Source organism: Bemisia tabaci, chromosome 1, assembly GCF_918797505.1.
Source record: "Bemisia tabaci chromosome 1, PGI_BMITA_v3".
In the NCBI taxonomy this organism is placed as follows: domain Eukaryota; kingdom Metazoa; phylum Arthropoda; class Insecta; order Hemiptera; family Aleyrodidae; genus Bemisia; species Bemisia tabaci.
In genome coordinates this window covers 41892858-41910013 of record NC_092793.1, presented here as the reverse complement: position 1 = coordinate 41910013, position 17156 = coordinate 41892858, and the positions used below count along the sequence as shown (strand labels likewise).

Below are 17156 nucleotides of genomic sequence, written 5' to 3'. Positions count from 1 at the left end.
TTAAATTACACCCATTTTTTGAGACAGTTCGTCACCTGATACAGAACTGAGAAAAAATACCTTTAATTTGAAAATCTTATCATCCAATCATAATAACTGGCAGTCCAAATTCATGTTGGCCCATAGGTTAAGCACTGTGTTGCTCGTAACATTACCTTAAGGTTACCATAGCCCAAGCTGTAACAGGACAGGAAACACTACGGTATTTGAATCTCATCGACCTACCACTTTACCCAGTGACCAACAGTTTACAATTTTGGCTCTCCATGATTTCTGTTACGACTATTTGTAAGTGGGTAGATAATGGCTTATAATGCAATGAATTTCTTCTGTTTTTAGATTAATTGATTGATCAGAATAGAGGTTAAGATGTTTCTAAAAGGATGGACATCAACTAATTTAAAAGAAATGTTCCCAGAATTCTGCTCCATCCTGAAGGTGATGGGACTTAACTTCTTTTTAGGTACTCCAACATCAATTGGACTACATTTTGTAGCCAGGAACTATTCCCGGCTCAATCATGAAGTCATATCTATCAGTAGGTAAAGGGTAATAAATAGCACATACGCTGTTTTTAAAATGAGCCAGATATATTAGTGCCTAAATAATGTAGTTCAATTTGTCCAATAGGCCATCCTCAATAAAATGATACTTAATTTAAATGTAACCATCGACAACAAAGCAAAGAACGATTTCTATTGAATAAAACATAAGCGTCGCTGAGAACATCTGTGCAATGGCTAAGGATCCTCTTAATCTGGCAAATGTTTAATGAAAGAGTATCAATCATCTCCAGCCGGTGCCTCCCAAAGACCAGGACAACCCTTACTGTACGCTCAGGTTCATGACCCAGGGTGTCTAGCAAATTCTTCTTGTCTTTCTCCCTGACTTAACAGGTTTTCCCTGAACCATAAATTTTCCGTCTCCCATGCCTTTCACCAAGATTTGCTTTCAGGTTACCTATACCATGTTTCTTTTCCACCCTTAGAAGCTATCAATCAATGAATCACAATTGAAGAATAAAAACGTTCCTGCAGTTGCAGAGACTCTCAAAGAATATTTTTTCGTTTTTCTCTTAATTACATCATAATTTGTGCTTCATGACAAAGCTTTTGCACATCTTTGCTTAGGTGCTTCACAAAATTGTATAGAAGTTCGCAATTTAGAGAATTAAGAAAATAGAGTTTCAAAAGTCATTGGAACAGAAAGAAAACCTTGTCTCCTCTTAGGAAGTTGGATGCTGCTAAAAATATCAAACTGCAGGCGAGGGAATGAGTGAGAATGAAGGAAGAACTGAGGGAAAAACCAGACCATAAAGAGTGTAATAAAAAAATATAAAATTCGGTGAATACTTCGAAAAATGAAGGGCCAGTACATTGAAGAAAAGAAGAAAAATTAAGTAGAAAAAATAAGCAATTTATTGGAAACTATAAAATAAAAAAGGGCATAAATGTAAGAAACTGAACTTTAGGTTCATGAAATACTTACAGAAGAAACCTCTTAAAGAGATACAAATTCAAGAAAAATAGGTAGAATTGAATTCTGAACTTTTGGTTTAAACCAAATTGAAAGATAAGAAGTTCTCAGAGTCAAATTTTTCTAAGTCAAGCAAAAAATAATGAGAAACAAATGACATAACACAAGGAACTGAACTCTAGGTTCATGAAAAACTAATAATGGAAAGCCTTTAAACAAAATTTCCACTTGGTATATAATTGTTGATGAAGGTTTGTATGTAACACCTTTAAAGTAGACCATTATTATTAGTATTAAAAACATTAATTTTTCGACAAATAATAAATGTATTCGATACTAACGAATCATTCCAATTTTCGACTATCATCATTGATTTCATCCTCTACTAATGTTGTTACAAGCATCTGCAGGGAAAAGAGGCAAACTTTTCATATTGAAGATGGAAATTTTAGTCGGTGAGCTTGTTTAGTGATGCTAAATTCCTGCATTTCTGAAAACTAGAGAGTCCTCTGAGTCCACAGGAATTTCCTCCAATATTTTGAAACAATTTAAACCCACAAAAAACAAGCTCAAAGTTGCATACCTTGAGCTCGTTTTCCATGGGTTAAAATTGTTCAAAAAAATCTGGGGAAATTCCTGTGAACTATGTGCACTCTCTCGTTTTCAGAAATGCAGTAATTAAACATTGCTACACAAGCTCATTATTTGTAATGAAAAACCATCATAACAAAGGTAAAAGAATAGGAGCACATAGACTGTAACGGACTTTACAATGATTAGCCTAGCTAGGTGCATAAAAATACTTGGAAATCCTTCAGGAAAAACTTATCAAGAGCAAAAAAATGAATAAAAACTAAATGAAAGAACCAATCGAAATTGTTCGCACTATATTAAACCAAAATTACTTTGTACATAATAAGGAATGGGTGTGTTGCATACAGGGGATACAGCAAACTGAATACATTGTCCATGGATAAATTCGCTCAAAAACCACGCTGGGCACATGAAAAAAGTCTGGGTCATTCCATGCCAAATCCAACCAAAATTTGGCCTGACCTCTTCAGAATTTGATGAAGTTGGGTACACTCGCTCAACTCATTGTGCTGATTCCAAAAATTTGATTTTTCAATGTTTTTGTCCATTAGTTGAACTTTTATTGAACTTTAAAGTTTGAGTCAAATAACAGGTTGTCTCCTTCAATTGTCTGTATTTTCAGAGCCGTTTATCCGATCAGAACCGATCTGGTGCCGATTAAAAGCTCTTGAAACGGGTTTTCCACGTAGGCACACCAAATTTAAATTCAACTTCAAATTTTTTTTTATAAAAATTTTAAAGTCTAAAATTGAAGTATCTCCAAAGGGGCGCATAGAATCCTATGATTTTTTTTCTAGAGGTCCGTCATACCTGTATCTACACGCTTGCCAAAAATCAAAGTGGAGACTTGGTGGGGTCAAAAAATATAGCCGAAAAAGCTGCCATTTTTTCCGGTGCGCTAGCGCGACGAAAGCGCCTCCGAGCCGCGGCGTTCCGAGAAGTTCCTAGCGCATCGACACCCGTCGCGCTAGCACACCGGAAAAAATGGCAGCTTTTTCGGCTATATCTTGTGACCCCACCAAGTCTCCACTTCGATTTTTGGCAAGCGTGTAGATACAGGTATGACGGGCCTCTAGAAAAAAAATCATAGGATTCTATGCGCCCCTTTGGAGATACTTCAATTTTAGACTTTAAAATTTTTATTAAAAAAAAATTTGAAGTTGAATTTAAATTTGGTGTACATACGTGGAAAACCTGTTTCAAGAGCTTTTAATCGGCACCAGAACGGTTCTGATCGAATAAACGGCTCTGAAAATACAGACAATTGAAGGAGATAACCTGTTATTTGACTCGAACTTTAAAGTTCAATAAAAGTTCAACTAATGGACAAAAACATTGAAAAATCAAATTTTTGGAATCAGCTCAATGAGTAGAATGAGTATACCCAATTTCATCAAATTCTGAAGAGGTCAGGCCAAATTTTGGTTGGATTTGGCATGGAATGACCAGTCTGAAATTTATTCCGCAGCGCGCAATCTGCTCTAGTTGATAATACATTTTTCAAAATTACCACGTTTACGAGCAGTTTTTCATGGTGACCAGCAGTCATACTTCCTCGGAGGGAAGCTTAACCTAGGTATACGAGCAATCTGGCGAACTGTTATAAACACTCCTAGTATAAGATTTCAATTCATTCAAAGCTTTTGTTTAGGCAAAGTAAAGAAAGAAAATGGAAACAAACGCTTGAAATCATATAATAAAAAAAGTTAGTGAAATGGTTTGTTTTCTCTCCATTGATTCCTGTCAGTGCAAACCTGGTCGGCAATGACTGAGAAAAACTGGCCACAGACACGAGAAACTTGAAAAAGTATGTTACAAATAACGCAGATTGTGCGCTAAGGAATGGATTTCAGACTACTTTAGCGTGCCCAACATGATTTCCGTGCGATTTTACCTGTTACAAGTGTATATATTTGGCTGTATCTCTTGCTTGCAAAGGACCCATTTTACCATGTAGGTACCGGATGGAATTGCATCTATGCTAATTATTGTAAAGTCAATTAAAAATAGATGCAATAATGCAAACCATCAGACAATATATACTTCACACTCTGCCAAAATTTTTTGTTTGTAATGCCTCTGACATTCTTTCTTCAAAATCCGCGTATTGGCATGTGTAGATTGGCAGAGTTAGTCGCAAATCACAATAGGATGCCCATGGATAAGGGCGAAGCCCCTCTGCAGTGCTATGGTCAAGCTCAATTGTAAGTTTCTTCTGAAAACCTCCTGGTGGCACATTTGGATAGGCAGTTAGTAGGATCAAAAAGTCCTCAAGAGTGACATTAACCAACTTTCCATCTGCGTCAGAAAATACATGAGACGGGTTAGTATAGGAATCAAAAGTTATAGAACAGTGCTTACAAAGTTTATTTGGAATAGTTTAAATTAATTAAAAAAAAAAAAAAAAAAAAAAAAAAAAAAAAAATCATCTGGAAAAGTTTTAGACATCTAATTGGTAACAGCAAACAGTGAAAGTAGGAGATAAATGAGTGAGGAACGAGAGGCAGCATTCCTTAATATTTAGGGTGCAAGTCTGTATAGTTTCAAAACTATTAATTTTAAAATATGATTCTTCCCTGGCCTTTATCTTCTACAGAAGCTAAAAAAAAAAAAAAAAAAAAAAAAAAAAAAAAAAAAAAGTTGTGTGCAAAATTTTACACCTTAAATGTAATTGATGGAGGTTGCAAATCTGTCTTTTACATTAGTGAGGAATTCCACAAGAATTCATAGACATTAACCATCAGTGTTTCTTTTCACTTTCATCGATGGGAACTTCTTAAAATTCATGTACTTAAATATAATCAGTGACAGCCGCACAAAATTATTCAATTTCATTAACTCCTTCGATTGAACACAAAGGGTTTGAAGCCAATGGAAAAGAGATAGAACGGCTATGTCAATTACATATGTACCCAGAGCTGTGTGAGTAACCAAACTTCAATTGAACTAGTAATTGATGTTTTTAATCATAATTTTGGTCATATAGAAAAGGAAGTGAAGATAAAGTAGATTTCTCGCAAAAAATTGAATAGTAAATTCCCCCACGCTCCATGTGTGTGCTGCCTTTTATTGTTGATAAAGGAGGTTATTTGGATACTTGGGGTAGCAGAAATTAGGTACTTTAAAAAGAAATGAATAGTTGTCAACAGGTGGATAGACGTACCAGAGCATGAATTTGGTGATGTTAATCCATATTCTGATTTTCTTTCATACCTCATGTGGTAATGTGTGTGATAATAAGGTGAATAAGGGTAATCAGACATACCAATTTAAGAAAAATGTATTAACTTTAGCTCTACTGCTCCCAGTTCAAGCCAAAACATTATCCGCAAAAGACAAGTGATTCACGACAATTTCTAAGAAGTTGTCAATAATGAGAAAACAAAGGACGAATAACAGACACAATATGGTGTCTAAGTATGGGGGATAAATGTGCAAGTGCATGCCTCTCTTCATGGAAATTAAGAGAATTTGGGACACAGGTATTTTTCATATCAGACTTCTCATCATGACCATCACGGGGGTCATACCAGAGAGTCTGATTATGCATCTAAAAGCGCTGGAACTCCCATATCACCTTCTCCACACCATACAGAAGGCGTTCATTCTTAGTACCTACAGGATAGTTAGAGCTTTACTTAAATTGGAATAGTCCATTTTCTTTTCTTCTTTTTTTACCTTATGAGACGGTACAGGAGATCATGGGTGCCAAACAGACCACCGTGCATGGCATTATGATGAAACAGCTCATTTGGTATGGTCATGTTCAGAGATTGACAAGAGACAGGTTGCCAAAGAAGATCCTTGATTGGGTTCCTCCTGGGAATAGGCGCAGAGGGCACCCAATGAGAGGTTGGAGGGAGGGGATTGAAGCAGTAGGTAATGTTAAGGTGCTCAATGCCCCAAAGGTTGTGGTTCAATAGAGGGCAGTAGGGGTGCGGTGTTGTAGAGCGCGAGGGAGTGCTATAAAGCAACCTATATCTATATATGTATGTATATTTCTTTTCAATTTCTTAGATTTCTATCTTTTAAAATTTTGATGGTTAAGGCGAGAAAAGGGCTGAAGACTTAAGTCCTTGACTTGTCTTGGTTCCCTAATACCAGGAGAAATCCTTGGAGTCCAAAAAGAGAGAAAAAAACTAGTAAGCATACATGTGCGATACAAACCTTCCAAATTGTCCAAATAGTATAGTAAGTGACACAACATTGATTCTTCCTTGATTCTCTGTCTCTCGTCATCACTGAATTTAAACTGGAGCATTTTTTTGACAACAGCAGCAGTTAATTTGGCTTCTGGTTTCACAAATGCTGTTCTCATCTTGGTAGGGTATTTGCGAACAAACTCCAGCACATGTAACGTTTTTAGCCCTTCACATAGTTGATTGAAAGCCGGTTGTAGCCGAATATTCAGACAATAATCCAAAACATCTGTGAAAATATATAATATATAATTAGAGCTAAGTAGTATATTTTCAAGTAACACTTTCAATACCTAAAAATTTTCTTAAAATATGGCAATTTCTGCATAGGAACTTTACTTAAAATAATTTGACTGTTCTTATACAAGCAAACAAAGTAGGTTAGCCGATTTTGGTCCAGTGCGTAGGGCTGATCTGCTTCAAATCTAATGCATATCACATTATGAAACATAAATGCCTGTATTTTTGCTCCCAAATGAGGTTCTTGCACACATTTATTGGAACAAAAAGGAAAGGTGCATTCTACGTAAAATTTCCAAAAAATTACAAGTATTACATGGGTATTCTGGCTGCCCTGGTAAAAATGATAGGTTGATATCAGTTATAATCAGTAGCGGAAATGAACTGATATTAACTGATTTTAACTGATATCGACGGTTACCAACTGATACCAGTTGAAAGTCTACAGATATTTGATGAGTAACAGTTGGCACCAGTAGAGGTTACACTGATACCAACTGATACCAGTTGAAAGTCTCCAGATATTTGATGAGTGTCAGTTGGTACCAGTAGAGGTTGTACTGATACCAGATTATACTCAATAGATCTATATGTTGAGCCTCAATAGGTAACAGTTGAAATTTGCTACGTATCACTTGAGGTTCAATTGATATCGGTCCAGCATGAACTGACATCTGTTGAACATCTACTGATCCAAACAGAAATTCAATAGACGTCAATTACAAGTTAAACTTAGTCCAATGGGGCTACGTATGCATTTTAACAGGACGATCTGGTTGGCATGTTTGACAAGGCCCACTTGGCCACTTCATCAAGGCATCTAGTTTTCAGGGCCACTACATCAATAGAGATATTTATATTAGTTTAATCCCTTTTCCATTCAATTTTTTTCTACGGTACGTAAATGCATTATTTTATGGTTTTAAAATCTCGAATACCTAATGCTGATTATTTGAAATTCTACGGCCGTTCAAAGATTATGTCACTTGCTAAAGAAAGGAGAAGTTTAAGGACAGTGCAATACGTAGGTGGGTACCCAGCGCTGCTTGCTGTTACACAAAAATCGGTCCTTCACACCAGTTCCATGGGTTTGTCGGCACGGGAGCATGGATTTTATACAAAAAATTCTGTGCGATGCCTACTTCAATTTGTTGTGATTTTGATCAGGAGAATCCCCCATGTAAAAGGGGGTATAATGTGTAATATTTGAGCCGCTCCCATCGTAACTGATCTCATATTACTAGATACTATATTTGGTTAATACCATCCCCAGTAAGAATTTTTTCCCCCTACAAAAAAGAGATAAATTTTAACCTTTTTTTTCTTAATAAGCCGTAAATATTAATACAAAACATGTAATATTTATCCCATGGTTGACGGCTCTTAGAACGCTTTCACGTTTAAAAAAACGTAAATTTATATACATTTCTATCTTTTTTACGTAGAAATGTCCTTAGGGCGTTAACCATGGAATCAATTGTACATCTTTTCAATTTTTTTCTCACGCCTGGTAAAATTACGTAAAAATATTGGAAATTACAATAACATTTACTTACGTAAAAAATATATTAAAAATAACGTAAAACTGAAGAAAAATAATCTTGGTAAATCAAGTGTTTACATGAATTTCACTTCAAATTCATATCAAAAAATGTAAAAAGAAAAAAGATGTGATTTCGAGGAGACTAAACATTTTTCATATAAAATTTACATGAATTTAAGTAAATGATTTCCTTACCGGCGACAACTTGAGCCCTTTTTTTAACATAATTTTATCACTACACAAAAAGAACGTGGCAAAAACACATAAAAATTATCTCGATCATTTTTTTTCTTAACTGAAAATTCATATAAAGACATATTAATTTCTTCAACGCTCACCACTCGAAAATATTTTTTTCCATAATTTACACATAAAAATTACATGAAAAGAATGTGACGAAAACACATAAAATTACCTTGATCAATTATTTTTTTCACATTAAAGTCATATAAATATGTTAATGAAATTTTTTTGACCCTCCCGCAATAAAGATTTAATTATTTGTTTTCAAATTTTTTTCATGATTATTTTCAAGTTCTTATAAGTTGATTATTAATTTTTCATCATTTCATCTTTTTTTACATCTTTAATTATTATTTTTGGTTTCGCATTTTGTGTTTCTTAGTCTCATCTTTAAGGAAAACATAACTTGTAAAACTTCACTTACATTTTAAGTGATTAAAAAATAAAATGAAAAAATTAAGTGTAGGGGAGACCGGGGCACAGTGACCTGGGATTTTTCCTTTTGCTTTCTCTGCTCTTCCTGAAGAGGTTTCTGAAGATCTGCTATGGGGGGATGATAAGTGTATGTCAGTACCTTAAAACCCCTGGAAGTTTCAAAGGTCTGCACCTATTAGAAAAATTGTTAAAAATCCAAGAAAGTTGAAAAAAATTTTGGCCACTGTACCCCAAGGCTGGGGCACAGTGCTCACGGGACTAGGGCACAGTGACCATTTTTCTTGTGAGTGGCCTTAGGAACCCTCTCTACCCCTACAGGAAAGGAAGTTCGACATTTCTCATCCTGGAAGGGAAGGATGATTCATCTCCTACTTAGAGGAGGGTATTAACAAATTCGGGGGGGGGGGGGTAAATTTTTGGGGGGCAACAATTTGCCAAAATTCACCAAATTAAGTCAGTATTTTGGGTAAAGAAGTGATTTAGTGAAAACGAAGGGGGGGGGGATCTTCATCCCATGCTCCCCGACGAGCCCAAGGGGGGGGGGGTGAAGGTCCCATTTCCAGAAAGAGGGGAGGGGGTCCAGGGGGAAAGAGATCAGTGTGCCCCGGTAGGAGTTTTCATAAACATAACCTCATAACGTGATGATTCTGAAATAGTGGTAAACTTTTCAGTACAGGGTAATACACCCAAAGACATGTGCATTGGAAAATAGCAAGTAGATTTTCCTTGATTCATAATGTTAACGCCAAAAGTAATGAGAAATTAAATATTTAAAATGTCAGTAATTTCCGTTGTCAACAAACTGGAGATGCACAGCATAGAAATGAAGTACCTATAGAGGGCTAACACCACACACAAACAAATGTTTCCCCGAGACAACCATAGGAGCGCTAGCGTCGCTTTGTTCACTGTGCCCCGGCGGTCACTGTGCCCCGATCTCCCCTAGATTCAAATTCAACACAAAATCATCACTCTCTGTCAATTTGATTCTAGTGGGGGCCCTGAAATGGCAAAGATACGTCTATTTTGATCGCATGCGCGGATAGAGTAGTGGCTCTGTCTCTTGGACGATCACCAAAGTTAAGCAACGCCGAGCGTAGTTAGTACTTAGATGGGAGACCGTATGGGAATGAGCGCTGCCTGCTAAGCCTCGTGTCAGAAATACGAGAACGGTAATTCCGAGCAGCGCTCTCTGGTCGTCAAATCGTGCGATAAACGTGAGAAACTGAAAAAATACGTAAAATTACACAAGCAAATAGTGCGTTTTTAATTTATGTCTTATCAGTTGATACATGGTACCAACTGATACCAAGTATCATTTCAGATCTGTTGATACTTCGAACTGCCACCACTTATCAGTTTAGATCAGTTGAAGCCATCAACTGACCCGATCTCAATTGATGTCTACTGATGCTCCGCGCCAAAACACCGTTGACAAACTGATACACCGTCAACTGATCATTTTTACCAGGGTGACTTTTTAACCCCCCCCCCCCTCCCTCAGGGCATTAATAATTAGGCAACCCTCCAATTCTCCCCTTTCAATTACTAAGAACGGCCACCATCCAAATTTATTGGAAAATAATGTGAGAAATTCAGAAAAATGGTTGAAACAAGTTAAATTTTTAAAAATGAATACCTTACAGGAGACGTGATCTCCCACCTTGTAAGGCACTGTAAAGCAAGCTTGAAACCCCTTTTCCAATTAAATGCCTTGCATATTTTCCGAACGGCCCATGACAGGAGAATCTGTACATGACATTTGAGCTTCCTACTTTAAAAGAGCAAATTGTCATAAAATATGTGTCAGCTACCACCCTCAACCTCCTCCTGCTCTGAGTAATTAACAAATTTCCTGACGACTAAATTGCTGTTATTTGGATTGAGCTGGAAGTTATTTTTTAAATTCTATCTCTCAAAAAATTCTTAATTTAAAAAACATTTCTTCACCATCACAGAATTTAACTCAAGTCGGATGCCTGCATGGTAACAATAAAACTTACAAACCCTCAATCACATACGTTTCAGTGATATGAAAATAGAAAATTAGCAAACCATCAGAGCCCTCAAAAGAGAGGAGGGGAAAAAAATGCAACCAGCTAAGCACGTGTCTAAGGCATAAAACAAGCACAATACATTTTATTTCATCGCCGAATAGATCCGATAGAAAAAAAAAAAAAAAAATTATTTTTATTTAGGAGGAAGCATACATATTCGTCACTTGAAAATGCTGATCAAATCACAACTCTTCCAGAAGTTCACACTCCAGCATTACAAGTTGAATCCTTTTCTTCGTGCACATTTCGACAACATTTTTCAAAATTCAAAGATTAAGTTTCAAAGGATTGAATGGTGCTCTTTTCTAGCTCCTCTCCAAATAAAAAAATTGCACTTGTATGATTTAGAAAGTAATCAGTTCAAATACACTACTTTTGTACGAAGGTACTGCCTTTGGATAACGGTGGCAGCCACAACAGAGGATTAGTGAAAATTGGTAAACTGAGAAATACAAATTTGCTAGGTGAAACTTACTGTCGATGATAGCTTGTTTCCGTCTGAAACTATCCTCTGATGTTACCCCTTGAATTGTCAGTAGCATCGAGTTCACGACAGCATTCTCAAGCTCTCTCAGGTCTTTGGCTGCTGACAAGGTTTCGATTTCTGTCCTAATGTCTGCGTCCATTACTTTAGAGATGGCAACTTCACGTGAGTATTCACCGCTCACAAGCATTTCAAACAGCTCCGGAGAGAAAAACTGAGGCACTGGGCCATTATGGACAATGGCTAGAGCCATTATAATGCCTGCTGTTTTATAATCGTTTAGTCGCAGGGAGTCAGCATGAAGAGCTAAATTGCGTGACATATGTTCCCCCTCAAACATGGGGCTCATACTGACTTCCTTCAAGGCAAGGCGAAAAAACTCATTACGCAGACCACCAGTGTCAACACCTCTTTCATCAAGGCCCCACTCGTCCATGAATTTGACAAAGATGTCACCTTTAGGATTAAAGGATGAGTTGGTAAGGCCAGTTCCTGCTGAACGGAAAACTCTAGACCTTGAGATGTAGAGTGGTGTTTGCTTTGTGTCGGTGAGTTGGGATCCCAGTTGTTGGATAATATTTTTGTATGTTACGTCTTTCAACTCTACGAATGCAGCGGGAGATTCTAATGGTTCTTCTAATGGCGGATCTTGAGAAAGTACCGGTGGCAGATTTTCTGCGTCTCCAGAAGGTGGGGTTTCGCTAACTTCTCTCCAATCTGCCTGATTAGGCAAGTATATAATATCTGAATCATCCACTCCTGTGTCTAGAAAATCTGGGGGAGGGTTAGGACTTTCACTGTTTGTGAAACTAGCAAAAGAAGCGGTAGGTTGAGAATAATCTGGGAGGGAGATGACGGTGTGATTTGGTGATCCAGAAACTGACAGTGACCCTTGGTCGTTGATAGGCAGACCATCAACATCTTCCATTTCAGCAATTTGATACTGAGCAAAAATGACAAATCTTTGTTTCGATTTGAAGGACACCATGATAGCTGAGAGGGAAGCTTGGTCAATGGGAATGTCTTCAAAGGGTCGCAAGAATATTTTTTTTGATAGAATATTTGACTGACTTTTTTGCTTGTCAGAAAGCTGCCTTCTTGTAGCTGCGGGACAATGAGGTCTGGCCCATCTTTCATTAAAATCTCAAAATGATCGATACCAGACAAATGATTCTTGAATTCTTTCTGGAAGAATGCTTTAAGTGCATCTGCTGCATACTGATTAGATGCAGTCACTGAATTTTTCACCATCTGCAGCCGAGATAACACAGAAATATCATTCTTATTCGGTGCACCCAAGTTGGCAGCGAAAGGGATCAGCACAACCTGTGATCCCAGGGTGCAAGGGGCTGCAACTATTTTTGCTTTTTTTGCGGGTGGCCTGGAGGTAGATGTTGTGGCGGAAGCATCATAAGGCCCAAATGCAGCTCTCAAGTGGCTTGAAACAGAAAAGGGAGCCCCTTTCCTGAAAAAGTTTTTGCACTCATCATGAGTTAATGTGGGTCTGCCAGACGTTGAGGTGTTGGGCGCTGCGGTGCTAGGAGTTGGGGTGCTAGTAGTTGGCCTTTCATCTTCATCGCTGCTGATGTCAAGGCTGCTGAGGAACTCAGCAACCTTCGATTTAACTTTCTCCTTATATTTATTCGGCATTTTCGTTGCCTGAAAAGAAAAGATTGAATATTAAATAATATTCATTATCATGTGAATTTTGTTAATATGACCCATACTTGTGAATATTTAGCACTATAGCTGCTTCAGGGTTCACCTCTTAATGTAATAACTTCTAAAACCAATGCTTTTAAAAAGAATCTTGCACAGCTGTGGGGTGGGGTGTTTCATATCTTTGAATTTTCGAAAATGAAGGGGGGCTTGGTCTTAAAAGTTGATGTGTGGAATTGTGGATGAATTTATAAGCCTTGGGCAAGGGAAAAAATGTCAACAAATCATTAGCCAGTGCTCAAACGACTCAATGGAGACAGGTTGAAAATAAATTTTTTAAGAGAAATTAACCATGTATATCTATGGCAAATGTAGAGTTACAGTCCTTGAGCATGTAAATACATTAATAATTAGTAGGTACAGGGCACCAGAGTTGGAAAATTTCTGCAACCGAGCGACGTATCTGATCATGGTTGGTCGCGATTAAAATGTGAAGGCCGCCGGAAAAAGGTTTTCGAAATGTGAAGGCTGCTATATTTAGAGGAAAATCCCCTTACAGAAAAATAAGATTGAAGTAAAAACCTCAGACACATTGAAACAAGGAATTTTTTCCAAATTGCAACCTCTGAAAAGCACCTAACTTGTATACGTAAGTAAATAAATGTTTAAATTACTCTGATAAGCAAGAATCTCAAATAAAAACGTAACCAGGAAGTTTAAGATTTATAATTTCGGGTCAGGATTAAGACTACCCAGGTAGAATTGATACGTCTTGCCTTAATATTTATCAAACAGCAACAACATAGTTTCATCGAGCCTTTGTGTTCTTCACTTGTGCATTCACCCCATCATTTGGTCTGGACACAAGCAGCATTCCATTGTTTATCATGCAAATTATCTTGAATTTCCAAGAGAAAAATTCACCATGGATTGGAAAAACCGGTGAGGGGCTCAGTTTTGAAGCACCATATAAAGTTACGCAAGAAATCACTATGTTCCAAGAGTTTCCATCAAGAACACACGAATAGATTTTTATTTTCAAAGGACACGACAGAATAGCTTCATGTAGGGCTCCAATTATAGAGCTTAGATCCCACTTCTAGATCCCAAAAACATTTTCAGTGGGAGGAGCAACTGCATTTACCTTTCATTCAGATGAATTGAGTGATTTCCATGCAACAGAAATCTAACAACCCCATTAAATATTTTAAAAATGGAGATAGATAATTTAAAATAAATGAGTAATAAGAAGAGGTAGTTAAAGTAGGGCAGATGTAGCTTACATTTTCAACTTAGAGGAAACTAAGTGACTAGTTATGAAGAAGTAGTTAAAATAGGACAGACACAGTAAGTAAGTGCGTACATTCTGTACTTTAAAGAAACTGAGTGATTAGTTACAAAGAAGTTGTTAAAATAGGATGGACACACACAACATATATTTCTACTTATTAAACGCGGAAGGCACACAAAACGCGAAAAGTAATTACCAAGGTATTGAAAAGTACCGTTTTCGGTGGTTGAACCCGGGGGTAGAAGATGTAATCTTCACAACCACTGCTGCTTCAATGCAAAGTTCCACATTTAAAAGTTCCATTCTGAGAGGAGCTGAAAGACAACAAAGATCACTTTAAGCATGTATGCTACACATGAATGTTCATGCAGATACCCCTGAACTGAAGCAAACAAAATGTCATTTGGTATGCCACGATCAATTTTATTGGTATCTCAAAATTTTCACGATTAAATACTAACCTCTTGCTTTTTATTTTTATTTTTTTTAAATAAAATATCGATCAATTTTCAAAACAGAACACCAACATTTGCATTTAATGTGGGATCTATGTCAATGTAAATAAAGTATAATTAGTAGGCCTTGAAGTAATTCGCAGTTGAAAAAAGGAGCTATCACAAAGTAAATGAATAAGATATATTCTAAAATTTTTGACAGGACAACCATCATACAGAGGCAGTTATTTTAATGCATTCAGATTGGGGCAGTTACCTTAGGAATAAATACTTTGTTTTTATTTTTAACCAAGTTCATAATAGCCGATTGGCTAATTCGACGCTAATTAGCCCAGCCCCAGGCGACCACTGTCAGAGACTATCAAACTCAGGCCACCTGACGCGGTATCGAACCCGGTCCTCTTGGTCGTAAAGGCAGCACTAGAACCACTACACCACAAGAGACAGACACCTGTTGGCATCTACTTGCTTAAAATGTCTCTGCATTCAAATTCAACTTGGTTCTGATCTGATAAAATCAACCTGAACCTTCCTTCTCTCCCAATAAAGTACCTTGTCGGAAAAAGTGAATGATTGACGCCGTAATTCTACAGAGGCATATGAGCACATGGGTAAAGTTTGCTGAAGAGGCAAAAATTGTATCACTTACTTACTATAAATGATAAATTTAAAACGTTTTAAAAAACAATTTTTACTCACTTGCAACGACTTTTTTCTTTGGCCGACGCGCTTCGAGCAAAGTGCGGCTTGAAACGCGTCTGCCAAAGAAAAAAGTCGTCGCAAGTGAGTAAAAATTGTTTTTTAAAAACTTTTAAATTTACGCAAAAACTTGTACGGTATTTAGCTCCCTCAATTTATAATCCAATTAATTGAATTCCAAAAAAAATCCTCTAAAATTAATCCAATTTAATCAATTTATACTGTCTACTTGCCCAACATGAGACACTTTTTACACTTAACAGTCTGCCATTTTTAGCGTAATGCACCAATAATTATGAAAGTTGGTGAAAAGTTGTCTAATAGGTTGAACTTAAAAAAGGACATGTCCAAAAAAATTTTGGACCCCCCAAATTTTTTTTTTTAAAAAAAAAGTAGGTGTCTCATGTTACCTCCATTTATCCCTAACATGAGACACTAGGTTAGATTCTTTGTTCTGTCTTATGTTAAGTAGTCTGTAGGTAACATGAGACAAAAATTTACATTTTTAAAAAAGAGGAAGAAAAAAATTTACAAAAAAATTGCTTTTAGAGCATTTAATACTCACGCAACAGAGAAATTTTTGAAAACAAAAATAATTGAAATCGTACTTAAAACGAATGAACAAATTGAAAATAGCCTAAGTCTTTGAGATCCTAGTTTAATGTCTTCATTAAGTCAGTCTAAAGATTATAGTAATAAGTAATAGCACTTCTCATAATATCATCACTGTAATCCTTATATTTACGGCTGCCGGCCAATCGACGCAACCTTTTTTCTTGCCTGCCCCTTGGTGATAGATGTGAGCGTTTACCGTTAGATTGTCTTGGATTGTGATTTGTAGGCTGCTTTTGTTGATAACGTGCCATATTGGAAGTCTAAGAAGTAAACAAGCAAAATGAGGGATCAAAAAACATGAAATACTCTTATCAGTGCAACCTAACCGAACCTTTACCTTTCCCTCCGCGGGCCAGCGCACTGCTCACTGAGCTCCTGTAGCCAATATCTTTGTCTCAAAGCTCCCACAAGGCTGTCTCGTCACTAACCATCATCTTACATTGAAAGGTTAGTTACTATTATGGCAAGGCAAGTAAATTGAAAGGTGCTTGTTTGTAAAGGAAAAGTGTCTCATCTTGTCTCATGTTCGGCCAACAATTATAATTTTTTGATTTTTTGACAAAATTTTGAGTAGCGGTCAAAAAAAAAAAAAAATTGCATACAGCCCCATCAACTGGAAGGTATTTGTGAGGTTCAGACACATTTTGAATCTGCATACGGCTGAGGACAATTAAATTACTACCAACACTATTTCGAGCACCAATACTTCTCTCAAAATACTCTTTTCAAAAAAAAATTTATTCCAAAACTTACCTTCGAGTTTAAGACTCGCCTTCTGCAGCACGGCTTCTTCAGATGTTACCCTTTGAGGTTAGCACGCCACTTTTGTTTACAAATCACTCAACAGGGCTACCACGGATGAAAAAAAAAAAAATCCCGACATGTCTCATGTTAGGATGCTGTCTCAAGTTGGGCAAGTAGACAGTAATATATTTATATATCCTCCTAAAGTCCAGATTTAGCTCCCTGCGACTTTTGTCTGTTTCCTTAGCTTACGTTTCAACTCGATAGAGAAGAGCAAAGAAAACACTTAGAGAGCGCTGAAGGATATATTCAAAGGAGACTTATTTTGACGAGTCCACTTGGATTTTTTGACGAGTCCACTTGCATTTTGACTTGCTAATTTCTAATTTTGCTAATTTTGAAGATCCGGCCCTGGTCTTAAT

General features: G+C 36.9%; 1 protein-coding gene and 1 long non-coding RNA gene across 2 annotated transcripts; both read right to left on the bottom strand.

The window, feature by feature from the left end:
- Window positions 1–40: 40 nt before the first annotated feature.
- On the bottom strand, window positions 41–12921 carry LOC109035403 (G2/M phase-specific E3 ubiquitin-protein ligase). The gene is made up of 3 exons (XM_072301105.1): window positions 11263–12921; window positions 6238–6498; window positions 41–4368 (listed from the first exon to the last, which is right to left on the bottom strand). Exons 1-3 carry the CDS (start codon window positions 12257–12259, stop codon window positions 4115–4117), a joined length of 1512 nt encoding a protein of 503 aa, XP_072157206.1. The 5' UTR covers window positions 12260–12921; the 3' UTR covers window positions 41–4114.
- A 2993-nt stretch (window positions 12922–15914) lies between these two features.
- Window positions 15915–16920, bottom strand: LOC140224715 (uncharacterized). The gene is made up of 2 exons (XR_011899968.1): window positions 16744–16920; window positions 15915–16250 (listed from the first exon to the last, which is right to left on the bottom strand). It is a non-coding gene; the product is annotated as an uncharacterized lncRNA (long non-coding RNA).
- Between the last annotated feature and the right edge of the window lie 236 nt (window positions 16921–17156).

Excerpts from the sequence above, each read along its gene's own strand:
- LOC109035403 (XM_072301105.1), bottom strand. The coding sequence starts at position 12,259 with ATGGTGTCCTTCAAATCGAAACAAAGATTTGTCATTTTTGCTCAGTAT. Across the intron at positions 6,499-11,262 it reads GAAACAAGCTATCATCGACA|ATGTTTTGGATTATTGTCTG; the intron begins GTAAGTTTCACC and ends ATATTTTCACAG. Across the intron at positions 4,369-6,237 it reads CTATTTGGACAATTTGGAAG|ATGGAAAGTTGGTTAATGTC; the intron begins GTTTGTATCGCA and ends TTTCTGACGCAG.